The sequence below is a fragment of the Sinohyriopsis cumingii genome, chromosome 2 (genome assembly GCF_028554795.1).
Source record: "Sinohyriopsis cumingii isolate HCF-2022 chromosome 2, ASM2855479v2, whole genome shotgun sequence".
NCBI classification, from domain to species: Eukaryota; Metazoa; Mollusca; class Bivalvia; order Unionida; family Unionidae; genus Sinohyriopsis; species Sinohyriopsis cumingii.
Genome location: NC_142962.1, coordinates 129,456,903 through 129,482,665, shown reverse-complemented (window position 1 = coordinate 129,482,665; position 25,763 = coordinate 129,456,903). Strand labels below are relative to the sequence as shown.

The 25,763-nt window shown below is 34.4% G+C and overlaps 1 protein-coding gene and 1 pseudogene across 2 annotated transcripts in view; both read left to right on the top strand.

The window, feature by feature from the left end:
* Positions 1 to 277: 277 nt before the first annotated feature.
* LOC149805816 (transmembrane protein 72-like) overlaps positions 278 to 25,763 on the top strand; it is a 67,227-nt gene continuing 41,741 nt past the window's right edge. The window contains exons 1-2 of the mRNA XM_089950530.1: positions 278 to 420; positions 19,071 to 19,131. Coding sequence (XP_089806656.1) covers positions 333 to 420; positions 19,071 to 19,131 — 149 coding nt within the window. The 5' untranslated portion in view covers positions 278 to 332. The remainder of the gene's footprint in view (positions 421 to 19,070; positions 19,132 to 25,763) is intronic.
* LOC149805817 (uncharacterized) lies at positions 1,190 to 4,379 on the top strand (annotated as a pseudogene). Its single transcript, XR_016419796.1, has 2 exons — positions 1,190 to 1,498; positions 3,818 to 4,379. The product of XR_016419796.1 is annotated as an uncharacterized LOC149805817 (transcript).

Genomic DNA, 25,763 nt, shown 5'->3' with positions numbered 1-25,763 from the left:
TACATTGAAACAGTGTGTAAATGTTGATTGCTAAAATAAACAGGAAGTTATATGTTATAAAGGAAATTGGAATTACTTTGCTAGATGAAACATTAGATACAGAGATCTTTGAAATCAGACGTGGAGACGGAGGAATGTAGTATTTCATCATCACGTACTTGGTATGTCATACACTCCATTCAGTCGCTGTGGATAATATTTGTGTACCAGTCTTGGTCATGGAACTTACGATTTCTTTCAACCAATCAAATGCTTAGCTGTTGTTTGCGATTGTAAAATACACACACATCTGATGCCTGTTGTTAGAAGGCCTCTAAACGGATTTTGTTTAAATGGGTGTTTGTAATGAAATTTGTAGCGGGTGCTTTGGAGATTTTTTAGTATGGATCTGCCGATTTTGGGGAATAGTTACAGCTGTAGGTAAGTCTGGTTTGAAAATTGTGGTAATATATATATATATCTCACCGTTGCTCGGGCTTGAGAAGCATGGTTTCGACGTGAAATTGTAACATGGGCTTTGATTGGTCATCGTGATGAACGAATGAATGAAATTCCACCTGTCATACCACTGCATTTTGACCAGTCCCCATATCAGCTTCAGCTGCAGGTGATGATAATAATAATGATAATAATACTAATAATAAATGTACCTTATTTACTCTTGATTGACTGTTGAGTCGAAGGATTGTTTTACCCGGGGTCGAGCTATTTTAAAATGTACAATATTTACATTATATTCTGCTTGCTATATTTCGAGTCATCTGTTTTATACACAAGTTGGATTTTGAATTGTTAGAAATTGGAGGGAAATTAAAACCCGCAAGTTCGTACGTAAACCCACTCCCCCATCAAACAAACAATACAATTTTATATGGGGGTGACAATAATTGTTTTAAAAATAGATGTGGGGAATATACTAATATTTACAAAATTAAGTTTGTGCGCATTTTCAGAAGCATGTCTGTTAAAAAAAAAAATATTTTTTATATAGTCTGTAGCTAGGTCCAGCGAGCTGATGTCTACTGTGCAAATGCAATCCAACTCTAAATATCAAAAACGTCTTGTTTGTGACTTTAAGTTACATTCAAATAAACATTTAGTCTATCTGAAAGTATTTATCTGCCAGAATTATAATTCACCCACCGGGCCTCGTATCGTTGATTGCAATTTGCCAGCAGTTGAGTTTGTACATGTACTGTAATTACAGTACATGTACATTACTGGCGTTAGTAACGAATCATCGTTAGTAACTAATCACGTTTTGATTCATGCTCTGAAAAGAAGTTGAAGTTGGATTGTAATATAATCGGTTGTCTCATAGATCCTTTAAAGACATATAAATGAGGAGATTTTCAAAGTGATAAATCAACGTGTATGAGGAGGAAGAGGAATTTACCGGAAGCACTGAGATGCGCCTGAGTGAAAAATGATGCCGTCCCAACAATGAAGTTTGCAGACGACAAGCAGCTGAACCAAAATGCCGCCGATAGCATCCAAGGTATTTGAATGAAAATATTGCTTTATGTCTCTTTTATATAACCATACAAACCGTAGCTTGTTACCTTACTTGCAGCCGATATAATTCAGTCGAAATCAAATGCTTCTCATTACGGTAATAACGAGTCGGCAGATTTTCAGGCTATTGCAAATCGGCCGTTCTGTAGGGGTTATCTCAAAAAGCATTGTCTGCGAAGGACGTACCGACATTTAAAAGACGTAAAGAGAAAGACATTTGAAAGATAAGGAGTTTAAAGGGGTCTATTCTGTGCAACGATACGTCATTTCTGTAAACATTTGATCATGTGCTATTTTGGGTCAAAAATCCATTTTGTATCCAGAAAAAAGAATCGTACATTAAGTGTACAAAAATATCACACATTTATACTCGAAATGCTCATAAAAATGATTTCTAAGTGTCAACGCGAAGACCCACTCCATCACCTTCTTGAACCTGTAACCCAGAAAATTCGATTTACTATGCATCTTTTAGAATCAAAAAAATAAATACATTATATAAAAGATGTAAATGTGTACCTTAAAACAAAACTGTATTTTAATCCAAGTTTCCAGTTTTACAAGAAGTTGTCCCACACATACAAAATCGTCTGCTACGCAACATGTCTACTTGCAGCTAGAACATAAATTCTCAACAAATTACCCGGCATATAGTCTGTTTCTAAATTCTGTAGTAATTTTTCCCCATCAACAAGACATTGTAAATAGATTACAGCCCATTCATTGTTGTTTTTCTTCCATGTAATAGCTTATTTGTCATAACATGTTGAACTTTACTAACTTTTTTACAAGAACGGTTTAGTTTGCTTAATATCTCTTGCCATTTATTGGCATTTTTACGTTGATTTTTGTAAAACTAGCTATAAACCTGTCCTAATTACTAAACTGAACTGCTGACAGAAACAGCCCAAAGTAATATATTTCATTTCTATAGCAAGATGGATAAACATTACATCTTTTCAAAGCTATGCGCAGAATATGCCAGCATATCGTGAGTCAGGAAAGCAGGGGTGGTGGTATCCCCTATGTCCAAAATTAATATTATTTTGAACAGAATATTCTGGTGACAATTGCATCTTTTCTAATGGAAAGCATTGCTGTATTTTATTTTTGTCAATCGCTCGAATTCAGTATGTGTTTTGCTTCAATATTGGAAACAAAAACCTTCGGTGCACAGAAATGCCTAACAGCAATGTATATATCTCTAGATATAAAGATGTTTTTGGGGTTTTAAAAGATCCTACTGCCATTTTAGATACTCAGTTTGTAAAATTTTTATTCATAACCCTCTTATTTGTCCCCAGTTATTACTGAAAATATGCTTGAATGCTACAGTACGGCACAGGGGCTCGTATCGTTGCTTACAATTTACCTGTTATACATGTACTATATAATAACTACAAGGGAGGACACTTATTTTCTTTCTTAAGAATAAATTTTGTTATTTTAAGCTACGTTTTGAGTATCATAATAAATTTGGTACTGATGTTTAGCTAAGGCTATCAACTTTGTATATCCGAAGTTTGGCTTACTGTCATACCTTTAAGGAATGCCAGACCATTTTCCCATGCAACTGCTTGACATGGCTGTGATCACTTAGTATGCAAGAACAACGTGCTGAATGGAATACTACCTTCTTGTTGGCCAACTGAAAATAAGTTATAAATAAATGCAGGACATTATTTTCTTTTAACCAATGAGAGGACAGTATTCCATTCAGCATGAGTTCACCACATCCCAATTTTAAAAAAAAGAAGTTGGTAAATGTTTCCTAAAGATACCTTTTATTTGATAATTAATCCACCTGTTTTTTGGCAAATTTGTTAGACTGACCCCTGGTATTTTCATGGAAGGAATACTATATTGGAGTGGATTTAGCAAGTGGTAAATAATATGTTTTGTTATTATATTAACCTTAATTACATCAGCTGCAATATTTGCTCATTTAAAACACATCCAGCTGCAAACATCAAATACATAGATCATGTGATAAATGGTTTATGCTTTTTGTCCTGCATATAAGTCAAGAAACTATTTACTTATTGTGCTTGAGTAATGCAGCAACACCAAGGACATAAATATGTGAACTTTATGTACAGTGTATTATGTTAATAGAATGGAACCACATCTGAAATGAAAATGTTGACTTGATTATACCTGTTCAGGTAGATGTTTGACAATGTTAGTAATGTATGAAAACCAGGTTTACATATTTATTAATGTTAATAAATAACTATAAAATGTATAGACTTGATCTTAATTCTTCCATGTGTTATATTTTAATGCTTTTCTTTCCCTGCAGGATGAAGAAGTTTTCACAAGGCGAGAGATTTCAAAAACATCAATTGGACTTGAAAAGTCTGTCAAGGGATTTCGTTCATTTAATGTTAGACCACCAACGACAACACCACCAACATTTTTGAGTGTCAACAAGGAATAAATGATAATAATACCTGTTTAGTCTGGCTTCCTGATCTTAAGACATTTGATTTTAATCTGTATGATATGGTTACTGATACAAGAAGGGAACTGACTTTAAAAGATGTAGCAGGTTGGCCAGTAGAACATGTACCATGAGGACTTGCTGGGGCTTTTAGAGAAATATTAGTTTTAGGTGGCAAAATACTATGTGAACCACAAGGAAACCCAGTTCCAAGCTTCCCACCTTGGCCATCCCAAACAAAAGCTATGAAAATCCTGTGATCTGCAATGTCAGCAGTGTCAGAAATGGATTACATGAGGCTATTAACTGAAGGTTGGTTGATGAAAAATGTCATCTTAAAATAACTAAATATTTTGTATCAATGTTTCTTCAATTGCATTCATTGTCATAAATATTCTGAAATAAATCTAATGTTAATTAATATAGTTTCTTCAGTATTTCCTTTGGTGCTCACATCTCTATTCAAGTTTCCTGTGCAAGACAGTTGTTCATTAGTATTAATATTTAAGATGATAAAGGCGACTGAAGTGTTCAGTTTACATATAGTATTCATACAACTCTAAACTGGTCAGAAAATGTGGCATTATATCATCTGCAGCTGAAACAGTAAGATGTATGGGTTAGCTTCCTAATCACACAATGCTGCATTGTATATTTTTACAGCAACAATTTTTTCATTGTTTTAGGTTGAAATACACCATGGGCTGCAATATGTTGTATTTCTGATAAGTTTTTGACACAATCCGAAGCATTATATAACTTGCCAGAGGTCGTGATTCGATATTACAGGAAATGACCCATTATTGCCCAAACAATGACTATTTTTAAATGTTAATCAGTAAACAAGTACACATTACAGAGGTCTCGCTAGGATTTTCAAACTTGGAGTCCAGGACTCCCATTTTGGTAAAAATAGGAGTCCCACCATCAAAAGTTGCAGTCCCTTCTTTCCTACAGAATCAACACAGACGTGAGTGCGTCTATTTTTAGATGGAGAGGTTTCCGTAATGTAATCACTGACATTAATATAGCTTCATTACAACAGTCCATTTACAGGATTGCAAATTTATGGTTTATTTATTTGAGTGCGTCCTTGTAGTAATTTTAGGTGATGCTTAAATAGCGTCTGATTTGCTGTTTTTTCCCTGTATTTTCGCAAATATGTGTCAGGTCAGAAAACAGCTTAGACCTTAAAGCGCATCTTGCAAATTCCACAACATAGCTTTGTCCCATACGTTTCTGACCTACATAGTTTGCATTTTAAAGTTAAATCTTTAATAAAATAATACCTTGGCTTTGCTTTCAATGATCTGTATATTTTTCTGAAAATATCTGCCCGATAATTTACGAAAACAGACAATCTAATAAACTCGTACATCCCAGACTTAGTGAAGTCTGCCATTATTTCCCGTTCGGCCTACTGGTTCACTTAGAGTTTCAAACTAATTTTATGACGAAATAGTGTACAAGAGTCAGTTAATATATATCCAGATCACCGATTCTGATCTTAAAACACATGTTTGTATGTTTTATCATCAAAGGATATCATGCAGGAAATTGATAGTTGCTACCTTACTCGGAAAAGGGTTAATGGTAAATCAGCTATCAAAACATATGCTTGTGAATGGGCAAGAGTTTGTTTGTCAATGTAATTGATATCAAAACTAGGCCTAGCTACTGATGTATTGATGAATACATTTCACTACAGCACTAAAACTTACAAAGACCAAACAAACCTTATACGAAAAAATGTATTCATAGATTATATAAGATAAGCAGTTTTAAAACAACAAATGCTATAAACCAACTAATTTTTACATACATTTACATAATTATTTACATCTCCGAAACTTTATTTCATTTTATTCTTTTGATTTTCAGTGTGTTGTAACACACACACATTATTATATGCAACACATGCACCCTTTGCACTTTTCAGAATGTAATCAGGGCTTTTAAAGACTATGCAGCAGGTGTCAGTGTTTATTTTACACTGTAAAAATGATGTTAGTGTGTCTGCATTCAGGGACTTCCTACAGTCTCTATGCATTTTTTTCATTGAAAAAGATCTCTCACAGTCTGCATTGTTGTGAGGCAAGGTAAGTACATGTAATCACTGAATAACTAATTTCAGATTTGGGAAGCAGATGCCACCAGTACTAATTGTCTGGCTGATAATATCCAGCCAGTAGCTACAAAAGCTCCTTTTTTGGCAATCATCAGTTTATACAGGCACACACTTATCAGGCAGCATGCAATAATCCTCAAACTCATCTTTAAGTGCTTCATGATCCAGGTGTGGAGCAACTCAAAAAGCGAAAGTGTCATTACTAGTATAAAAAGGAATACGTGCAAGGTATTTTGAAAAACAAAATTTTCTAAGTGTAATATTAAATTTGTTCTATTTATCATGGTCTCATTATTACATATTTATATTTTCCCCCCATAAACCCTTAATCCTACAATATAAGACCGTGACCTGATATTTATTTTTGGGCATCGAGGTCTTATTGCCCAATGATGGTGTCATGTAGCGTGTTCCGACATCGATTAACTTCGGAACGATAAGTCAGTTTTCAGGAATATTTCACACATCTGGCATCCCATATTGGTGCTTTTCTACAAATTAAAGTTATAATGTTATAGTCAGACTTTACTTATGCTGATGTCTTTTTCCTAATAAATTAAAATTCCCACACAAGAAAATGGACATTTTCAAGTTAAGTTGGCCAACATTTCAGTTGGCTGGAATGCAATGGAAGTTGGGAATACCGAAATCGGTTAAACTGTTCATAAGAATCTTGAACGAAATGAAGCTATTGAAACACTTTTTTCAATATTAATATATTTTTATTCATTTGGTTATAAAAAGGATGCTTCAGCTTAACCCAATTTTGGCATTCCCAGCTTCCATCACTTTCCAAAGCATATTAGTGTTATCCTCACATTGCTTGCGCATATCTCAAGGATTCACTGTACTAATTCAGTTCCTATAGTAGACCTATGCAAACACCATGATATTAAAAATCAGTAACTTTAAATTTCTGAGTGCTCATGATCAAACCTATATTTATCAATGTAGATAAAACCTGGATGTCAGCTTCTTTGTAGAGAAAGGGTATGAGCCACTGCATTTTCTAGACCTACATGTGTTTGAAACATATGCTTTCAATTCTGCACCAAAGAGTGCCATCAGGAGCCTGTGCAACCCACCTCCTGCAGGTATTGATTTCATGACATACAGTGCACTAGTTGATCTATTTGACTATTAAAATGCCAACGAAAGAAATCTATTGTTGTATATGTTGCAGTCACAGTAATAAGTGGATAGATGGAAAAAAGGTTACCTTGCACAGGTTTACATCAGTCCCGGAAAAACAAAAACTTTGAAAGAAGCGGTGCAAAATATTGAGAAAAGCAAATTACTACCTTGTGGCATTTTGTACCTACGAGAGGAAGATGATGCAGTTACAGCAAATAAGGGCATTTTTTATATATCAGACCTAACCACCCTAAAAGGTATAGATCTCATCATTCCACCCTTCAAAATTAATAAGAATCTATCCAAATGTGAAGTACAAGAGACTATGAACATTGCAAGTCTACGAATACACTTTGAAAGATGATATAAAAAAATCAGACTGATGCAGGGTGTGATGTCAATATCCTTGGCCAATCAGTCATAAAATATGAAAAATTTGTGCAAGACTTACAAGCACCATTAGTGCTAAAAGAATAGTCATATGTTATAAAATATGTATTATTCCAGTTGTGCCGTTATTATGATCATCAAGATATTTTTTCAATATTTATTTCTGTCACAGGAATGTATCGAGATTAGATACATAGGTGCGTATTCACTTACTAGAGAGGTGCTAACCTTTAGGTTAAATAAGTTCCATGACTTTAAAAAAAATTTAAATGAGTATATTATCCTAGGTATGCATGTACACTGAAATATTACTAAGGGTGCCTTCTTGAACAGTAGATTCACTGGTACTCAGCGGTTGACACCACACTCTTGCACACAGACATCTTACACTCTCACAATGTGCACAATTTATATATATATATATATATATATATATATATATATATATATATATATATATATATATATATATATATATATATATATATATAGTGAAAGCATGACATTTAAACTATGTTTAGCATTACATGATTGTGTTTATTATATTTAAATCACAATTTTTAACATTTAACAAACACCTGATGTACTACATGTATTACTTGCACGAATAAAGTGGAAAAATATTACCCAGTCACCATGTGGATAGTGTACTTCAAAAACATTGACATAGCTTTTGCTGCTACAGTTCTGCTTGTAAATGACATAATAAGTGTTTCATATCCTTGAATGAATAACATAATAAATTAAAGAAATTAAACTGGGTAATAAACGTACAGTTACCATCATTTATTAGTCTGAGTTTCCTCTGACCCATGTCACCCCATTTTTTGATATTTGGACATTTATGATGGGGTGTACACCTCAACATAAATGTCAAAATATCAAAAATGGGGTGGCAAGGGTCATAGGAAACTTGGACTACATCATTTATCTGATATGTGATGTTATCATTGAGTGAGTTGCTGAATTTTCTGGCTTCTTTGATTAAATGAAATGGTTATCATCTATACATGTATAACTAGTTCACCTTATCATTTAAACAATCAGTGACAGACTAGAGGGCTACTAATCCACTTGCATAGATTTTATACTACAAAAACACCAGCAATCCAATAATGAAAAATGAAATTCTTTGTAAAACATGTGCATATAAGATCTGATAACATTATTCCAACACAATAATATGTAACACATACACTTACATGTATTTACCATTACAAATGATGACAGCTTTAGTCAATTGTCCGTTCTATGTACTTACCGGAAGTTCTGTGTATGCTGTGGCGTGCTCTAGCAGACAGGGTAGGTAACTGGATTTTCACATTTGTCTCTATTGCAAATGTATATTTCAGTCAACATTTAAGTATTTGACCTTTTTTTTTTAAAAATCATTAATAAAATATTAAAATAAAGTCTAAAAAAATTACCTTTTCTAATATCATCATTTATCTATTTTCAGTTTAATACTGGAATATATTACCAGTCTTGTCATATTATGTAATGAATGAGACCATCTGTATGTACATGTATTATTACAGAAAAGGAGATTTAAATGACAGAAATTACCTAAAATTGCCCTTAGAAGACATAACCTAAAGTAAGGTAGACACAAGTCCATTAAAATACAAAATATGAAGTGTCAAAACATTCACTGAAAGAAATTAGTGGGATGCAAAATAATGAGAGGTTATCACCATTAAGCATGGTTTAAGAGACCTACGTGATTATCTGAAGCATTATGTTACAGAACACAGCTTGTAAATAGCATATTGCTCACCATAATTATTCTGTGAATGGTAAATTATATAAACTTGAAATTGCATTGATATAAACCAATGTGCAAAACACTCACCCAACATAGTCAAATTTACATACTCAACACACTTCACCCCTTCCTCCCTTGGCAACAGTTGATTTGTCTGAATATGTTTAATGTAACAATGAAAGTCACTCTGTAATTTACAGTAGGAATTAATTTTGCTTGTTATCCACAAATATAACAATATGATTGCATTTATTGTAAACTTAATTGTACCTGCTTATGTGGAGTCACTATTGCTGTAGCTGTCTGTTGGGCTCACGGTACTAATTCGTGATATTAAAATTTCAGTAACTTTAAACTTCTGGGTGCTCGTGATCAAACCTATATATATCAGTGTAGATGAAAACTGGATGTCAGCTTCTGTGTAGAGGAAAGGATATGAGCCTGGCATTTTCTGGACCTACATGTGTTTGAAACATGTGCTTCCAATTCTGCACCAAAGAGTCAAGTGCTAATTTCAGTAATGAGTGTTCCAAGCTCAAGACTGTTCAAGGACTGAAATTCTATCAATAAAATGGTCTCTCTATTTTTTTCAGTTACAACTAGGATAAGCTCTCAAAAGATGATTTTTCACAAAAAATAACTTACATTACTAACCAATCCTGGCCACCCAATCCCAAATATACTCTATTTTATGTTCACCCTTTTCCAGGCAGGTTCCCATTTTTTCATACAGTTAGTACTGTGTGTCCTAAAAAAAAGATCCTAGATAGTGCTCAGTTTATAAAACAATTATGTCCAGACTCTGTGATTACCAAAAAAAAATTGTAAATAAAAAAAAACATGAATTTTTATTAGAAAGAAACTTACAAACAGGTTTTAAGGCTGTACACTGAAGAAAATTAAAAAAAACATACAAATTGCATGTAACCTGTACAGGTTGACAGGTATGCATACATAAAAAGCTAAAATATGTGATCTAATTCTCTTCCTGATAAAAAGAAAGTAAATAAACACACCATGCATGATACACACAGCTATAAAAATAAAGGCACCAATTAAAAAAAAGGGAGAGGTAACCGAAAAAATCCCTTAATCTTAAAATGTGCTTGTGTATATTTATAACATAGTCTAAGAACAAGTGTAAATGCCAAGAAAGTGTGTTTTATTCCTGTTTGGATCTTATAATTAGGATATTATATAATTGAGGTTTAGAAACAAAACAAGTAATGGAGATAAAATATCCTTGCCATACTCCTGTTGGTCAGTCAAAAACATTATTCAAACAATTGTTAGACTTGAATAAAGCTTTCATAACTTTATAGCCTTTTTTAATCATTTGTAAAATTTTGGTACATGAAAACGTTTATGCTATTAACAGATTTCTCTCTATGCTAAAGCCTCTTGAAAATCAACAAAAATGGCATAGAATCTCCCCTGTACTTTCCTTATATAATAATAATAATAATGAGGACCTTGTATAGCACCTAATCTTTCGAAGCTCTAAGTGCTTTACAACATTAGACAACACCTATAAGATAAAAAACATAATGATATGATTACAAAACAAACACCATGAAATTAGAAAACATAAAAAAACATGCTGAGAGTATTTAAGGAAGGAAACATTATTAGGTCTTTAGGTTTGTTCTTGCAGTCGAAATAAGTGAGTTTTGAGAGCCCTCTTGAATGTGATCACTGTGTCTTTGTGTCTAAGTTCAGTGGGCAATTCATTCCACGTTGCTGGGCCCAGGTATGCAAAAGAACGCTGTCCATATGACTTTGTTTTCATACTTGGAAAAATGAGTATACGATTGTCAGAAGAGGAGCGTAAGTATCTTGCTGGTGTGTACATATGGATGAGGTCGGATAGGTATGTTGGACTAGAGTCTGACAGTGAAATGTAGCACAGAGAACAAATTTTGTGTTTGATTCTGGATCGAATGGATAGCCAGTGTAGGGTACAGAGTAGCGCGGAGGTATGCTCTGATCGTGGTATTCTTAAGTATGATCCGAGCAGCTGCGTTTTGAAGTTTCTGGAGCAGATATTGAGATGAACCAGACAGAATTGAGTTACAATAGTCCAGTCTTGAAAGTACTAATGAACACATAAGTGTTTTAGTGGCATCAACTGAAAGGTATTTGCGAATTGAGCTGATGCGTCTCAGCTCAAGATATGCAGCCTTGCATATGTTCATGACATGTTGGTGCAATGTGAGAGTACTGTCCAGAGTAACACCTAGGTTTTGTACTGATTGTGTGAATTTATGGTAACATTGGAGTAACATAAATTGTCAGACATAGTCTAGTGGTCATATCTGTGAAAGCATTTAGTACAGACTGGTATTGGCATATTTTTGGTCCATTCTATCATCAACATCAAAGGAAGATAAGTCTTTAAAAATCTGTCAATCATCTGAAACATTTTTTGTAGTTGCTGAATTATCTTGAATACATGTATATTTTCTGTGGGTGAAACGATGCATCGATACTTTTGCTGAAATGATACACATATTGATACAAGAGACAGAGAATTTATTCAAAACAATACTTACCGTAAGGGTATACATGTTATTTTAGTCTTCAGCAGTCATGAATATTATTATTAGTTGCCTTATTATATTTTAAAACTATAAGCCATCTGAAACAGCATTTGCAGTCACAGGCACTCATGTTTTTAACAAAATAGATTATTTTAGAAAACCCACTCGCCATCTAGAAGTTAACATAAAGTAACATGGTTCATAATCAGGCCTCCCCACCCCATTTCATGCTTATTATCTTAACCCAGAAGTATGTTGTCATATACTATACATTCCAAATGTTTAATGAAGTACTTTACTCATCATTTAATAACCACTTTCATGCAAAGTTTCTACTTTGAATTGTATCTAGACTCCTTTGGTCGATTTGAAAGCTATGCTACCGGTGTGTTGCATGTTGAAATATGTTACATTGAATTTGCATTTGTGGTTATTGCTTGTTTTGCTCCAGAATAAACAATAACCACCAATCAGAAATTAATGTAGCTTATTCTCAGCGTGACAAACAGGAAGTATTGGCAGAGCAACAGAGAGACTTCACGGGAAAGTCATTTGATATGTCAAGTACTTAGGCAGAGATGTTGTCAGTGTGTGCTATTGCGCGAATTATGGAACAGATAAGAAATTTGGCATAGTAGTCAGTAAACTAATGATTTAACAAAGAAAGTTTATGTTTGTGAAAAATCTTATTTTGGAGCAGATGTATCTAAAAGATAATATTTGTGATCTCTGGAGAATTGTACATAACAGTTACAAAGATCAGTTTCCCAACATATTAAAGCTGACAAAGCTAGCTATGTATATGCCCCTTCAGAAAGGAGCAGAGAACAATACTGATACAAAGAAAAGGAGCACAGTATGTTCAGACTTAAATAACAGATTAATGCTTATACAACTAGAGGTGACACCTGTCAAAGATGTTGATTTCAATAGAGCTATAAGAAAGTGAAGCAGGAAGAAAAGAGGCAGATATTGAAGTTAAGATAAATATTGACTCCTGACCATTTCTTCCTCCATTTCATTTTTCTTTGATAAAGGAGGTCTCTTTTAAGATAAAATCCTGTCATCATCTCTCCTTAAATTGTACATGGGAAACAAATTTCGAATTTCTCTTTTTCATGCAAAGATATTAACCAATGAATGAAAGTGCTGATGGAATAAATGAAATTAGCATAGAATGAGCAATGGAGCAGATTTCAAACTGCTCAAGTTTATCGCCTTTTGTAAGTTAAAAGAAAATTGTAGAATAGGACTGGGTGTAGTCAGTAGTTTTCCTTCTTCACCAACAAATACAAGTACCTGTGGCTGCAGTTGTCTTTGGCATCTGCAGAAAATAAAATATTTAACTTTATTCCCATGCCTGGATTTGTTCTAGATGAGATTTTCTTTGCACAAAGAAATCATATTATTTCTTCTGTTTTGAAGATAACATAGTAATATCTTCCAAGTGTAACTGAGACATAAAACTGGTAATAATGTTTTCAAATGATTCATATTGTACAAAACAAAGGGAGTTAAATGGAACCACCATTCAGTGGTCAAAAACATTGATAAAACTCACTGCAACCAACAGGTATTCTGTTTGAAAGTATTGTTGTTATCTTCTCATCAATGAGAATTGCATATAAATACATGATAACTGTATGTCAGTATGTGGTCTGCATATAAATACATGATAACTATATGTCTATCTGTAGTCTGCATATAAATACATGATAACTATGTCTATCTGTAGTCTGCATATAAATACATGATAACTATGTCTATCTGTAGTCTGCATATAAATACATGAAAACTATATGTCTGTAGTCTGCATATACATATGTGATAACTATATGTCTATCTATAGTCTGCATATAAATATATGATAACTATATGTCTGTCTGTAGTCATACTGGAAATAGGAATAGAATGTCAGCATACATGAAAGGGCACCACCTACCTTCCAATGCATACACCGTTTATATGCATAGCTTCGGTCCGGTCCCGAGGCTGTGCATATAAGCGGAGTTGACTGTATTTAACTTTTAATGTAGCTATATCATTTTCAAAAATTAGAAATATATTTTCCTCCTTTAGTATTCTGGTGAATTATACACTTTTCCAAAAACAAGGTTAGAAATATGTTACAGTTAAAAGTGATAACTTAGCAAACTTGTTGTTTTCTTCAAAAGTTTTGCTGCTAATAGAAAACAATTCACATAATATACAGCTATACCTCCACGATTTCTCTTTGCTTTTTGTGTTTTTGTTTTAATAGGCAGAACATGTATATCCTTGTAATAGTCAAAACTCCTATATCCTTGTAATGTAAACTGGTTTTAACATCTTCACAAAACCAATAATATAAAAATTGTAAACACATATTCCAAACTAACTATTCTACTTTGCCATCTAGGTCAAAAATGTTCCACGTTCAAATCTTTAAACTAGTGACATTTTCTCTCCAGTCATAGTCATGCCTTGGCCATTTTCCTATTGCTTAAGGAGCAAGCATGGCTTCCTTTAATACTTCATCAGACAAAAATATTCTATGTTCAAATCTTTAAACTAGTAACATTTTCTCTCTGGTTATATTCAAGTCGTGGCAATTTTTCTGTTGCTTAAGGAGCAAGCATGGCTTCCCTTTTTACTTCATCAGATAGAAACATTTGCCTATCAGTAAACCATTTTATCATGCCTATAAAAAAATGTCTTCTTTCTTTCTTCAGGTGGTTTCGTAAGTTCTGATACAAGTTTGTTCAAGCACATTGTACATGATTAAGGAGATTTTTGCTTATGTACATCACAATACACCTGTTATATTTTCTCTATATCTTTTTATTTTATGAAATTAATGATGGCCAGGTGTGATTGTCTTGATCCTCTAAATCTAAAACAGGTATGCCTGATATATACTGCTTTATTTTGGATTTTGTTGCCTTTCTCTAAATCTAAAACAGGTATGCCTGATATATACTACTTTATTTTGGATTTTGTTGCCTTTCTCTAAATCTAAAACAGGTATGCCTGATATATACTGCTTTATTTTGGATTTTGTTGCCTTTCTCTCCTCATTTCTCTGGCAAGTCATAAAATACAGGGGTTTCCCATCTTAATTGAGCCTATGTTGTGCTAGGTTTTCTTTGTTATGTTGTATCGTTTTTCCAAGTTATTCACCTTCCTGGAGAGCTCTTCCACTTGTCTGCATAGGGCCTGATTTTGCCATTTCCTCACTTTTCTTATCTCTGGCATTAGTTTTCATGCTGATGTCTGTTAAGTGATTCCATGGTATTTGAACTGTCAAATAATTTATAAAAATCATATGAATGATAAGAATTACTGAAGTTCAAAAATTGCAGGAGATGACATTGGGTGGAGTGAGTGCCATTTCATGGGTCAACACTGATATATTGGTCTGGTTCCTTGGTTGAGTCTGGATTTGATTCAGTTGGCTCTGCCTGGTGCTGCCAACCCATGAATCCAAGATACCATGAAGACCTGCCATTCTGTTGGGCTATTTGTGGTTGCTGCATGAAGCTGTTGCAGTTATTAGACCCCCATTGCATTTGATTATGTTTTTGTGAGATCTTCCTCTGGTTTTGGACCTGGGTTGATTGCAATGACATGTACAAACATGAGGAAGAAAAGCACTATTTTAAGTGCCAATGATAATTATCTTTTTTATAAAAAATAATAACAATGTCTACATTGTTTTTTTTAGCTAAGGCACCCCCATTTTAAAAACTAAATACTTAAATATGAATTTAAAAAATGTTATATAGACACTTTTGTTCCAACTACATTGTTGTGAAATTTTTGTATAATAAAAAAAAGTACTATTTTTTAAAATCCTACTCTCATTTTACAGGATATTTTGCAAGATTCAGAGAATTTTGTCACTGGTTTCATCTCCCTTTCTTTTAATTGTAGCTGTAGGCATCTTGCATGTGGTATATGTATTGACTAACTTGTATTTTCCTAAGCAAGGGTCAGTATCACAGCAATTTACTGCTTATCATGTATATTTAAGACTGCTTCATCTACTGTCATTGCATTGACAACTATGTTTTTATCCATATTAGAAAAAGTTTGCATTTATGTAGCAAGGTATGGTTTGATATTTGTACGTTTTGAAGGGATTAAAAAAAATCTGAGCAATATTGTTATACTGTAATAATGCCAAGTAAATACTTTTTAGAGATAGAATGTTGAGCTCTATATGCAGTGGATTCAAAGCTGACTACATGTATGCAGGATTTAATATATAATTAAATAAGACATTCCACCATTATATGTGATACTTCATGAAACATTTAATACTTGTGTTTTGGGTTTCTGGATACTGTTTTCTGATTTTTTGTAGAATCGTACAAGATTCGGCCAAATTTTAGAACCTAGTAGGTGCCAGGTTGCATTGAACTTTGTACCATTAGTGGCTGAAATTTCCTTTGAAGATGAAATCCATTTAAATTGCCTTAATTCATGATAACTTGGGGTGGTGGAGCATATTAACCATATTCAAACATGGGATCAAGCTAGACTTAGAAGTGTCTTGGCCTTTTTGTTTAGTGCCATTTTTCAGCCCATGATATAGGCTATACATGACAGCCAGTATATTTGGTGGAGGAACAACCCAGGAAAAACCAGAGAAGAACCATTGAACTATGGGTAGCTACTGGCATGCTTTCAAATATGCCCACATTGGCCAAGCCTGAAACTCGAACCATTGCAGGCAGGTGAGTGTCAGTGATCAGCAAAGATGAGTGCCTTGGACCACTTGGCCACATAGTGCTCTTACTTTTCCTTTTGAAAAGAATTGGGAGAAGTGAGAGCTAATCAGGGAAAAGTAGAAGCCCAACACAGCAAGAAATAATATATATATATATATATATATATATATATATATATATATATATATATATATATATATATATATATTCAGGGGTGGACAAATAAATCTTTAATAGCATACATAGCTAAGTCTGATGGGTGACCAAAAGGGAAACTAGGGTAGCCCAAAAGAATTTTTGATGGTCTACATTTTCATTGCAGTAACCTTTTAGTTATGTAATCATTTTGTTTTTGTACTTAAGACTTAATTATAAGAAAATTACACCTGAAGAAACAAAGTAATTGAATTTATGCTTTATTCCAAAATAAATACACAACCATAGATTCGTAAATGCACTAAAACAATATTAATGCACAAATGGTACTGCCCAGTGACATTTGAACTTCGTTGCACACTCCACATTACATTAAAAATGAATTGACGTTTTTGTTTTCTTAAAATTGAAATTTAGAGTGATGTTGTGAATGAATGCAATTGCAACAACTTTTCTGGTTGGCCTGGAATGGATGGTGTTTTATATATTCATTGATTTCTACCCAATTCTGCTTTTCTGCTTGTGATGGACTGGATTTATTATCTGTGTCAATTCTGCACAAAGTACATGTGATTTGAGTAGGGAGTTACCAACCTAGAATCAGCTGCATGTGTGTTTCTGTTCTGTCTTTAATTGTTTGGAATCATAATGTGGGGAAAAATATGAACTCTTTTAATTGAAATTATCAAAAAGACACAGTTGAATATCATATTCATTTCATTTTCAGTGCAGTAGGGAAAATGTGATTGAATTTGGAAATATAGTTGAAGTAAAACTAAATGTTAATGTCATTTTCCTTGCATGTATAATAATAATAATAATAAAAATAATAATTATACTGTTGATAATGATATTAATAACAATAATGATATTCAGTGCATGGTATTTGTTGAAAAACCAATTTTTAAATGTGTCCCTGTGTACAAAGGCCAGTTTTTTTTCTTTCTATCTTTGAGAGGTAACCATCTTAAGTTTTTCAAATCAAGTTTTTTGCTTGATGACTATTTTTGTAACTAAAAGAGTTCTATAGCCACATTCTTTTGCAGTTGTTCAAAGAATTATAAAAGATAAGATGAACAATGTCCTCAAATTTTAGAACAGTATTGAAAATGAGGAAAGATGAAATAATTGTAAAAAGTAATTTTTGATTTTAGCGGTAAAAGTTTTTAAAAAATTTCACATGAAATTACTTGAAGGAGGTTTCTGCTCCATACATGTACAGAGTTGATTTGTTTATACCACTGAAGTAACAATATAGATTTGGAGGTAAGTGATTCCATTAGATTTCCTGTTGTAGATATATTTTTAAAACAGATATTGTTAAAGGAGATACACATGACTTTCTGTCAGTGCAGTTTAAATCGACTTTCAAAATTTTATTTCAGAATAAGAAAGAGAAACAAAAATATCCCTTCTATCACAATATCAAGGCTCACCATTATGAATTCTTCTATACTGTAGGTAATAAAGAGTTGGGTAAAGTAGCTAAAGGGAGTAGGTACACATAACCATGATGGTCCTTTGGTGAAAAGTGTAAATGTAGGTACTGGTGGCATCATTTGCATATCAATAGGGAAGCAGTCATATGTTCAGAAAGGGCTTTGATGCCAGTCCCTGTGTAATTCTAGTCCCAGATATAATAACTGATCAGAAAGTTTCGTTTTTGATGTCAGCAGTTGTACATTCCTGTCAGTAAAGTTTTATATTGTTATGAAAGTCTTTACATGAGAACAGAGTTCATTGATATTCATGAGTGGATAATTAATTTCAGCTTTGACACAGTTACCCCCACACATATAATCACTGTTGTCAAAATAAAATACAATTGATCTGTTCTTTCATCCTTTTGTTGATCACACATTGGTCAAGTTTTGTTTGTTTTCATGTCAGTTATGCATTTGTCTTGCAGGATTGTAGATCTTATTTATGGTTGAAGTCATTGGTGAGTGCAGCACATTTCCAACAAAAGGAGGTCAACATGACCAATATTTCTCATTTCAGTGATTCATTGAGTTTCATGTTACAGTCTGTTTCCTATGCATTATTGTTTGCTATGTTTTTCCACTTTGTACTGCACAAAATCTAGAAGTTAATGTCCAGTAACTGGTTCCATGTGGCAACTATTGGAGTTCCAATAGTTTTGAATCATATAAAAATTTCAGTTTGTAAATGAAAGCAGTACCAGTGACTGGAAATTGTGGCTCCTCAGATCCATGAAGGCAGTTTAAAAGAAACCATCCTGCAGTTGAGATAATAGTTACAGTAAAATTACACTTTTCTGTTTCAGTTTCCTGGGGTGTTGGTGTAGAGACTTCTTTCTATGGCCATTACCTGGGGTATTATTTAATGTAAGTATTTCATTTTCCTTGGTAGGGACCTCCACTGCTTGCATTTTGATTTGGTCCAGACCATCTGTCCATCCATCTATACCAAGAATTTTGGTAGGCATATTTGTATCCAGATACAGACCAGTACATGGCCTGATTAGATTTTCAGACTAATTTACAGCATTTTTTATACTTGCAACAAAGGGAATTTGGTCATGTCTATCCACTGGTCATAAGTAGCTTGCTAGCAAGGCTTCACAACAATGATACTTTTCAAACATTTTAAGTTTGTTGTCATATTTACATCCATTTTTAGATAATCTATTAACCATATATACTCATCAGTGAACTGAGTCAAACTGCAAACAACATATACATTGGTCTGCTATTGCATAATGTGCTTGCAGATAAGGGTTTGTTTTGTTTGCTTTACTGGTTACTCCTAACAATCTGTGTAGATCCAGATTTGCCAATACATTATGTGCTGACAGATTTAGGTCTACAGTTTGCAATTGGACTGAACTTTTTAGGGAGTATTTATGGCAGAATTTTAGGCCATTACTGAAAATTTGTACATCTCTGTTGGTGGGCATTATTACTGGTGGAGGGTATACATTATAGACAGTATCAGTAGTGGAGGAAGAATGCCATAAACCTTCGAAAAGAACCATTTACCCATGGGAAGCTACTGGCAAGCTTTCTCACATACCCACATTTGCTGAGCCTGAGACTCCAACCAATGCAGACAGGTGAGATGGAGTTGAATGGTAAAGGCGAACACTTTAGATCAGTTGGCCATCTGGGCTCCCCTTAAGTGTTTGTAAAACATGTTTTACATTAGTAATACATTGCCTGTCACTATTGCATTGCTTACCTTTCTGGGATGAAGAGTACCCATGTCCACATAAGATAATTCCATCCACCCATTGGTCAGAATATTTGGTGGAGGAGGAACTCTGGAAGAACCATCAATCTGCAGAAGCTACTGGCAAGCTTTTCTTACATAACCACGTTGGCCAAGCCCAAGGTTCGAACCCAGAGGCCAGAGTGAGTGACTGGCAAGGTGAGCACCTTAGAGAACCCTGCCCCCATCCCGTCCAAATTAGATGGAAAGTTCAACAAAGTCCAGAACTAGAAAGAGCATATTAGAGTTAGAGCATCATGACGCAGACATGTAGCATCATGTAGCATCACCTATGAAACAGTTTAACAGAAAATGTAGTCAGTGCCACAAAAGTTAAAACATTTGAAAGAAGATTGTATCCATACTGGAAAGAGCAATGTTAGAGTGTGTATCCCCTCACGCCATTGTATAATTAGTCATAGGATAAACCCTCATGTGAGATATGAAGCGTTGTTGTACCTTTTCAGTAGTGCCTTTTTATGTTACCGTTCCCCTTCAGTGATAGGTATGTCATGACGTTCTGATTATCATTAATCCAATTATTTTGTGGATATTTATGGACATCTGTATAGGAATCATCATCCCATGCATATCCAGAATATTTTTTGTGTGTGGATATTCTGGAAGGTCTAGGCTGCAGCTTCCAGCACACCTTGTAGTGCAGCCTCATTCAGCATACTAAAATAATTAACTTATAATAGGTCAGCATGAGAAACTATAGTGACTAAAAGCCAGGATTTCTGGTCAACAGCTTCAGTTGCTTCTGAAGTCTTGCCCAGGCTTTGTGTGAGATTTGGGATGAACCAGCATCCAACTGGGGAGATATAGTAAGGCATTTAAGAGAATGTACCTGGTGACAATGCAGAGACCATAGGTCTTGAGGTAGATGGATGAATGGACCACCCTCTAAATCACAGAATTGACTTGGCCTGTTCAAAACTTCTGTGAATATTTCCTCAATATTTGAGGAATGAGGAAGAAGCAGGAGGAAATACTCAGGTGGAGAGTGAGTCATGCCCACCCTCTACCCCCAGTGTAGCAGTGCCATCTCCAAGCCATAAGCCCAATAATGGTGTAGAGAGCAAGTCTCCCCACCCCCATGAGAGAGGAGCAGCACTTTCCCCCAAACTTAACCCACTGATGGCAACAAGCAGAGCAAGCCACTTGGAATGGCAAGAACAATACTCTCACTCTGCAAGTCCTAAGAAGGGCTCCTCAGTGACTGGGCACTTCTCTCCATTCACCAAGCCCCATGTACTGGTCACTAGTCATTAAAGCCTTCAGTACAGGGACAGGGATTGGTTTGAAACTGGGCATCCCCCCTCCATGTTACTGATTAACCCTGTTGGAGACAAGGAGTCTGTGTACACATCAGACTATAAAAAGGGATTTGATCAACTCCTTCCATCCCTTTGATCCCTCTTAATCCTACAGGATGTAGGGGCATCCATTGTAGTGCAGTGATTTGTCCTTCCTATTTATGGTGCCATGGATGCCTTGGCCTTGGCCTTACAGTAATGCTGATGTTGTGAGTCATGGAACAACATCACCTATTTGCATGGAGTCAGAGAGGAAGGAGTGGGGATCATCCTCTTCCCTAGGTACCTGAGAAAGGTAGTGAAGTGTTTTCATTCTTTGCTATATGAGGCAGTTCCATCGTTCCACATAAGGAGTTAACAGACGAGGATACCTTAACAGGATGACATAGGGTTTTAAAGTTCTTCCTCCCACAGGTAACGCCATGAGTGACAATACCATGTTTCCGCTTCACTCATGAAATATTTCCATATATATACTCAAAATATTTTATATCTTCTGTTGTAATAAATACCTGTGTGTTCTGTATTACTTTTCTTTTTATGGTACATTTTTTTAAAGGCAAAATATGTCTTTTTGCATTGGTTTTCTCCATTCTGTGCCATTGTGATTAATAGCTGCATTGCATGTACTAGATCAATAAAAATTTTCCTATGGTTTTATGATTTTGGATAGCAATGTTTTACTAGTATACCAGTATGGTCAGTATGAGTGCAGGAGCTGCTGCTCCACTATGTTTTAGTCTTTGAATTAAATATTTCATCTTGGTTGAACATAGCATTTCCAGTTTTATCATATTTTGTAAGCTACACACTTAAGTATTCTTTCATTGGATGCTCTTTCCAGTATTGATACAATCTTCTTTCAAATATTTTAACTTTTGTGGCATTTACTATATTTTCTAGTAAACTGTTTCATAGGTGATGCTATGTGTCTGCGGCATGATACTCCAGTGCTAGACATCACTATAAACTGCCACACTGCAGACATTGTAGCAATATGACAGAAAATTTGTTAAAGCTACGTTAAAAATTCAAATCACACACACACACTCATTGGATGCGCTTTCCAGTATTGATACAATCTTCTTTCAAATGTTTTAACTTTTGTGGCATTGACTACATTTTCTGGTAAACTGTTTCATAGGTGATAAAAGTTTCCTTATGGCAAGATCATAACATTCCTTCTGACCTTTAAGTCCATGAGTATTGGTATTGGGGCTTAACTTAAACCTATCGGCTGATGCTTTCTGATCATCAGTTCTAGACAAAGATCTTGTCTATCATATTTCCATGCATCTTGTGGCATTGTTGAGTAGGTAATTTCAGAATTTGTACTCACTTGTCATAAGTTTTATCCTTCAGACATGGTAGCAATTTTTTGGTAGCTCTTTTTTGCACATTGATTCAATTTCTTTTTGTGTGGACTCCACACATTGTTAGCATATTCTAAATGAAGTCTGATGAGGGCTTTGACTAGTAGACAGAACGATTTTTAGTCTTGGGAAATAAATGATTGTCATATAATGACTACTAACTAACTGACTGGCTTTGTTGACCTGAATCTGAATATGTTTGTCAAATGCTAAATGGTCGTCAGTGTTAACACCAATGTCCTTCATTTCTACCACTTCTAAATCAGTCACACCTCCATCATACTTGTTCGTAGTATAGTGGGAGCTGTCACAAGTCTTTTCTGTTTCATTTCTCAGGAGTGGGTGGCTGATGTTTGTGGCATACACAGCAGTTTGAAGATATATCCTGAGATGTACAAAACTTGTCTTTACTGTTCTTGAATTTATTCTCATTAGAACTGCCTATATAATATGTAGTGGGACCTGGTTGAGTAGAAGGGATTTGATCCTATCTGATTTTTTCTAAATATCAGATATTGCAGTGAAAGAATTCTTTGTAAAATTAGGTGTTTTTTGACCTTTTAAATAAAATCTGCAATTAAAGTCTTCGCAGATGAGGAGTTTTGGACACTCTTTGGAGTCCAGCTTGTGACAATTTTTTTAGACATTGAGCATTTTGGTCACTTTTAAAAGTTGAAGATGGTTGCTTGATGATGACATTGGTGTAGCACAGATTCTGATGTAACTGCACTCTGCTTGGTGAATTAAATAAATAAATTTTTTTCTTCTTTCTTTTACTCATTTAATTCCATATGAAGCCTTCTAGTTCTGACTGCTGACTCTCCTTGTACTTTGGTTGACCCTTGATAATAAATTACCCTAGTGGACATCAGAGATAGCATTCCCTGAAGATCTTTATAGACTAATGCTGAGCTAATTTGTGGTCTGCCTTTGTTAACTGCAGACATTTATCAAACTCTGCTTACAAACTAAAATGCAGAAAACCTAAATTCTTTAACCAAATAAAAGTCTTGTACATGTATCCACTCATTAGTAAGATTTAATGTGTACTAAAATTTCCAAAAATATGTATTAAGTAGGAAATTACTTGTAAAACATTTAAAATATTTGAAATTGCACTGTAACTAATTTCAGTAACTCCACTTTACACCTACTTAAAGAGCTACACAGGGAAACTTGCTATCAATGATTTATTGCAAGTCTACAAACACCTTCCCAACCAGGCAACAAAAAAAATTTGTTTCTGGTCAGCGAACTGACCCTGCTTTTTGTTAATGACCATTGCAAAAAAATATTTTTAAAAGAATATATATATATATATATATTGATTTGTGCATCAAATTGAACTGGTTTTGCCCAGTGCTTTAAGTGGTTATTACATTATATATATACTAATCATTATAATATAGATAATGTTTAAAAAAACAAACAACTTACCTAACCTAATTTTAAAACCAGTTCAGTAGGAAACCCATATTTTTTTCTTTTAGCTTAATGGGTTTACCGGCAGTAGGTTTCTTTGTTTCACGGGCCAGATATTAAACAGGATTGCTACTACTAAGTTTAACAATGAATACAACTGTACCTCACTATCATAACCAAACAATAATTACATTTGTCAAGAGAATTATATACCAATGTATCTTCTCATTAAGACATAGATAACTTTGCTGCTACCTGAAATAATTAAATATGGCAATATAATAGCCTTCTTTTCTTGACTGCCAGCAAGGAAAGGTCGAACAAATGTCTTTCTTTGCTTTTGAACAACATTCATTATGGTTTTCATCTTTAAAAAATTCACTTAGAAGTTCATCTTTCTCTGAAGTTTTACTTTCATAGCATCTTTTGGGTAATCTTAAGTTGTTGTTAGAGAGGTTTCTGGAATAGTTTCTATTCACTTGCATCGTTTTTCATGAATGTAGTTCATATTTGATGGTGCTGTCTGTGAATCCAAAATTGTCTTGCTTGAAATGGGTATAAATTCCAGCTTTTGATAAAAGCAGAAGCTAACTTTTCAGAACACATTGTCTTCAAGCAGGGATTGCTGGTAATTTTTATAGTATCATACTTCATTAATTGTTGGTCCTGGTTCTTTTGCAAGTTGACATTCTCATTTATACATGGATCTGAAGGGTCAACAAATATCAATGTCCAGAGGCTTCATCATATGGCTGGTATGAGTTGGCAAGAAAAAAAGAACAACAATATTTTTCTTCAACCAGTTAGGAATTATTAAAGATATATATGACTTATGTCCATTATAAAGTATGAGGATGGGCTGTGTGTTATTTCCATCAGCTATTCAACTATGCATGGCAAGGTTTTTTGGCGATGTAATTCGGAAATAGGGTTGAGTTGGACCAACCACTGTCAGACAACAGATTCATGAGGAGCACCGTCTAAAATCTGACCATTCCACTTCTTCCAGGGTAATACAGAGGCAGGATTTGGTTTCCAATGGCATTGCCACACCCATTGATGGTTACATTATGTGGCCTTGATGATGCCACTGCTTGTACCAGTGTATCATTTCCACATACAGCTCTTGCAGGGAAATACTTATTCCATTTAAACCAATGTTAATTATTCTCTCTGGCCTGTATCTTGAATTGTTGACTGTAAGGATGGTTGACAGATCCTTAAAATAGGAGTTTAATATCTGAAGCACATTTGACTCGCATCATAAACAGTGTCTGGGACATGGCAAGCTTTAAATGTGGCCACCTACACATGAACCCATAAAAACCAGAAACCACTCAAAGGTCTGTCACTCAGATCTTTCTTTCCACAATAAACTGCATAGTCTGCTGCAAGGTACTGCACATTCGCTTTGGTGTAGCCATAACCAGTGTGAGCAATGTACTTTCGATGATTTACCAATCCATGACTTTATTCTTACTAAAAATTCTCCCAGGAGATGGAGACATTTCGTCTAGTCCTTTATCTGATTTGGTGGACACCAAACTTTCTAGCTGCATGATACACTGACAGGGTTGCATTTAATGCATTTTCTAACATTTGTAGAATTGTACTATCATCTTTGTTCAGACAGGA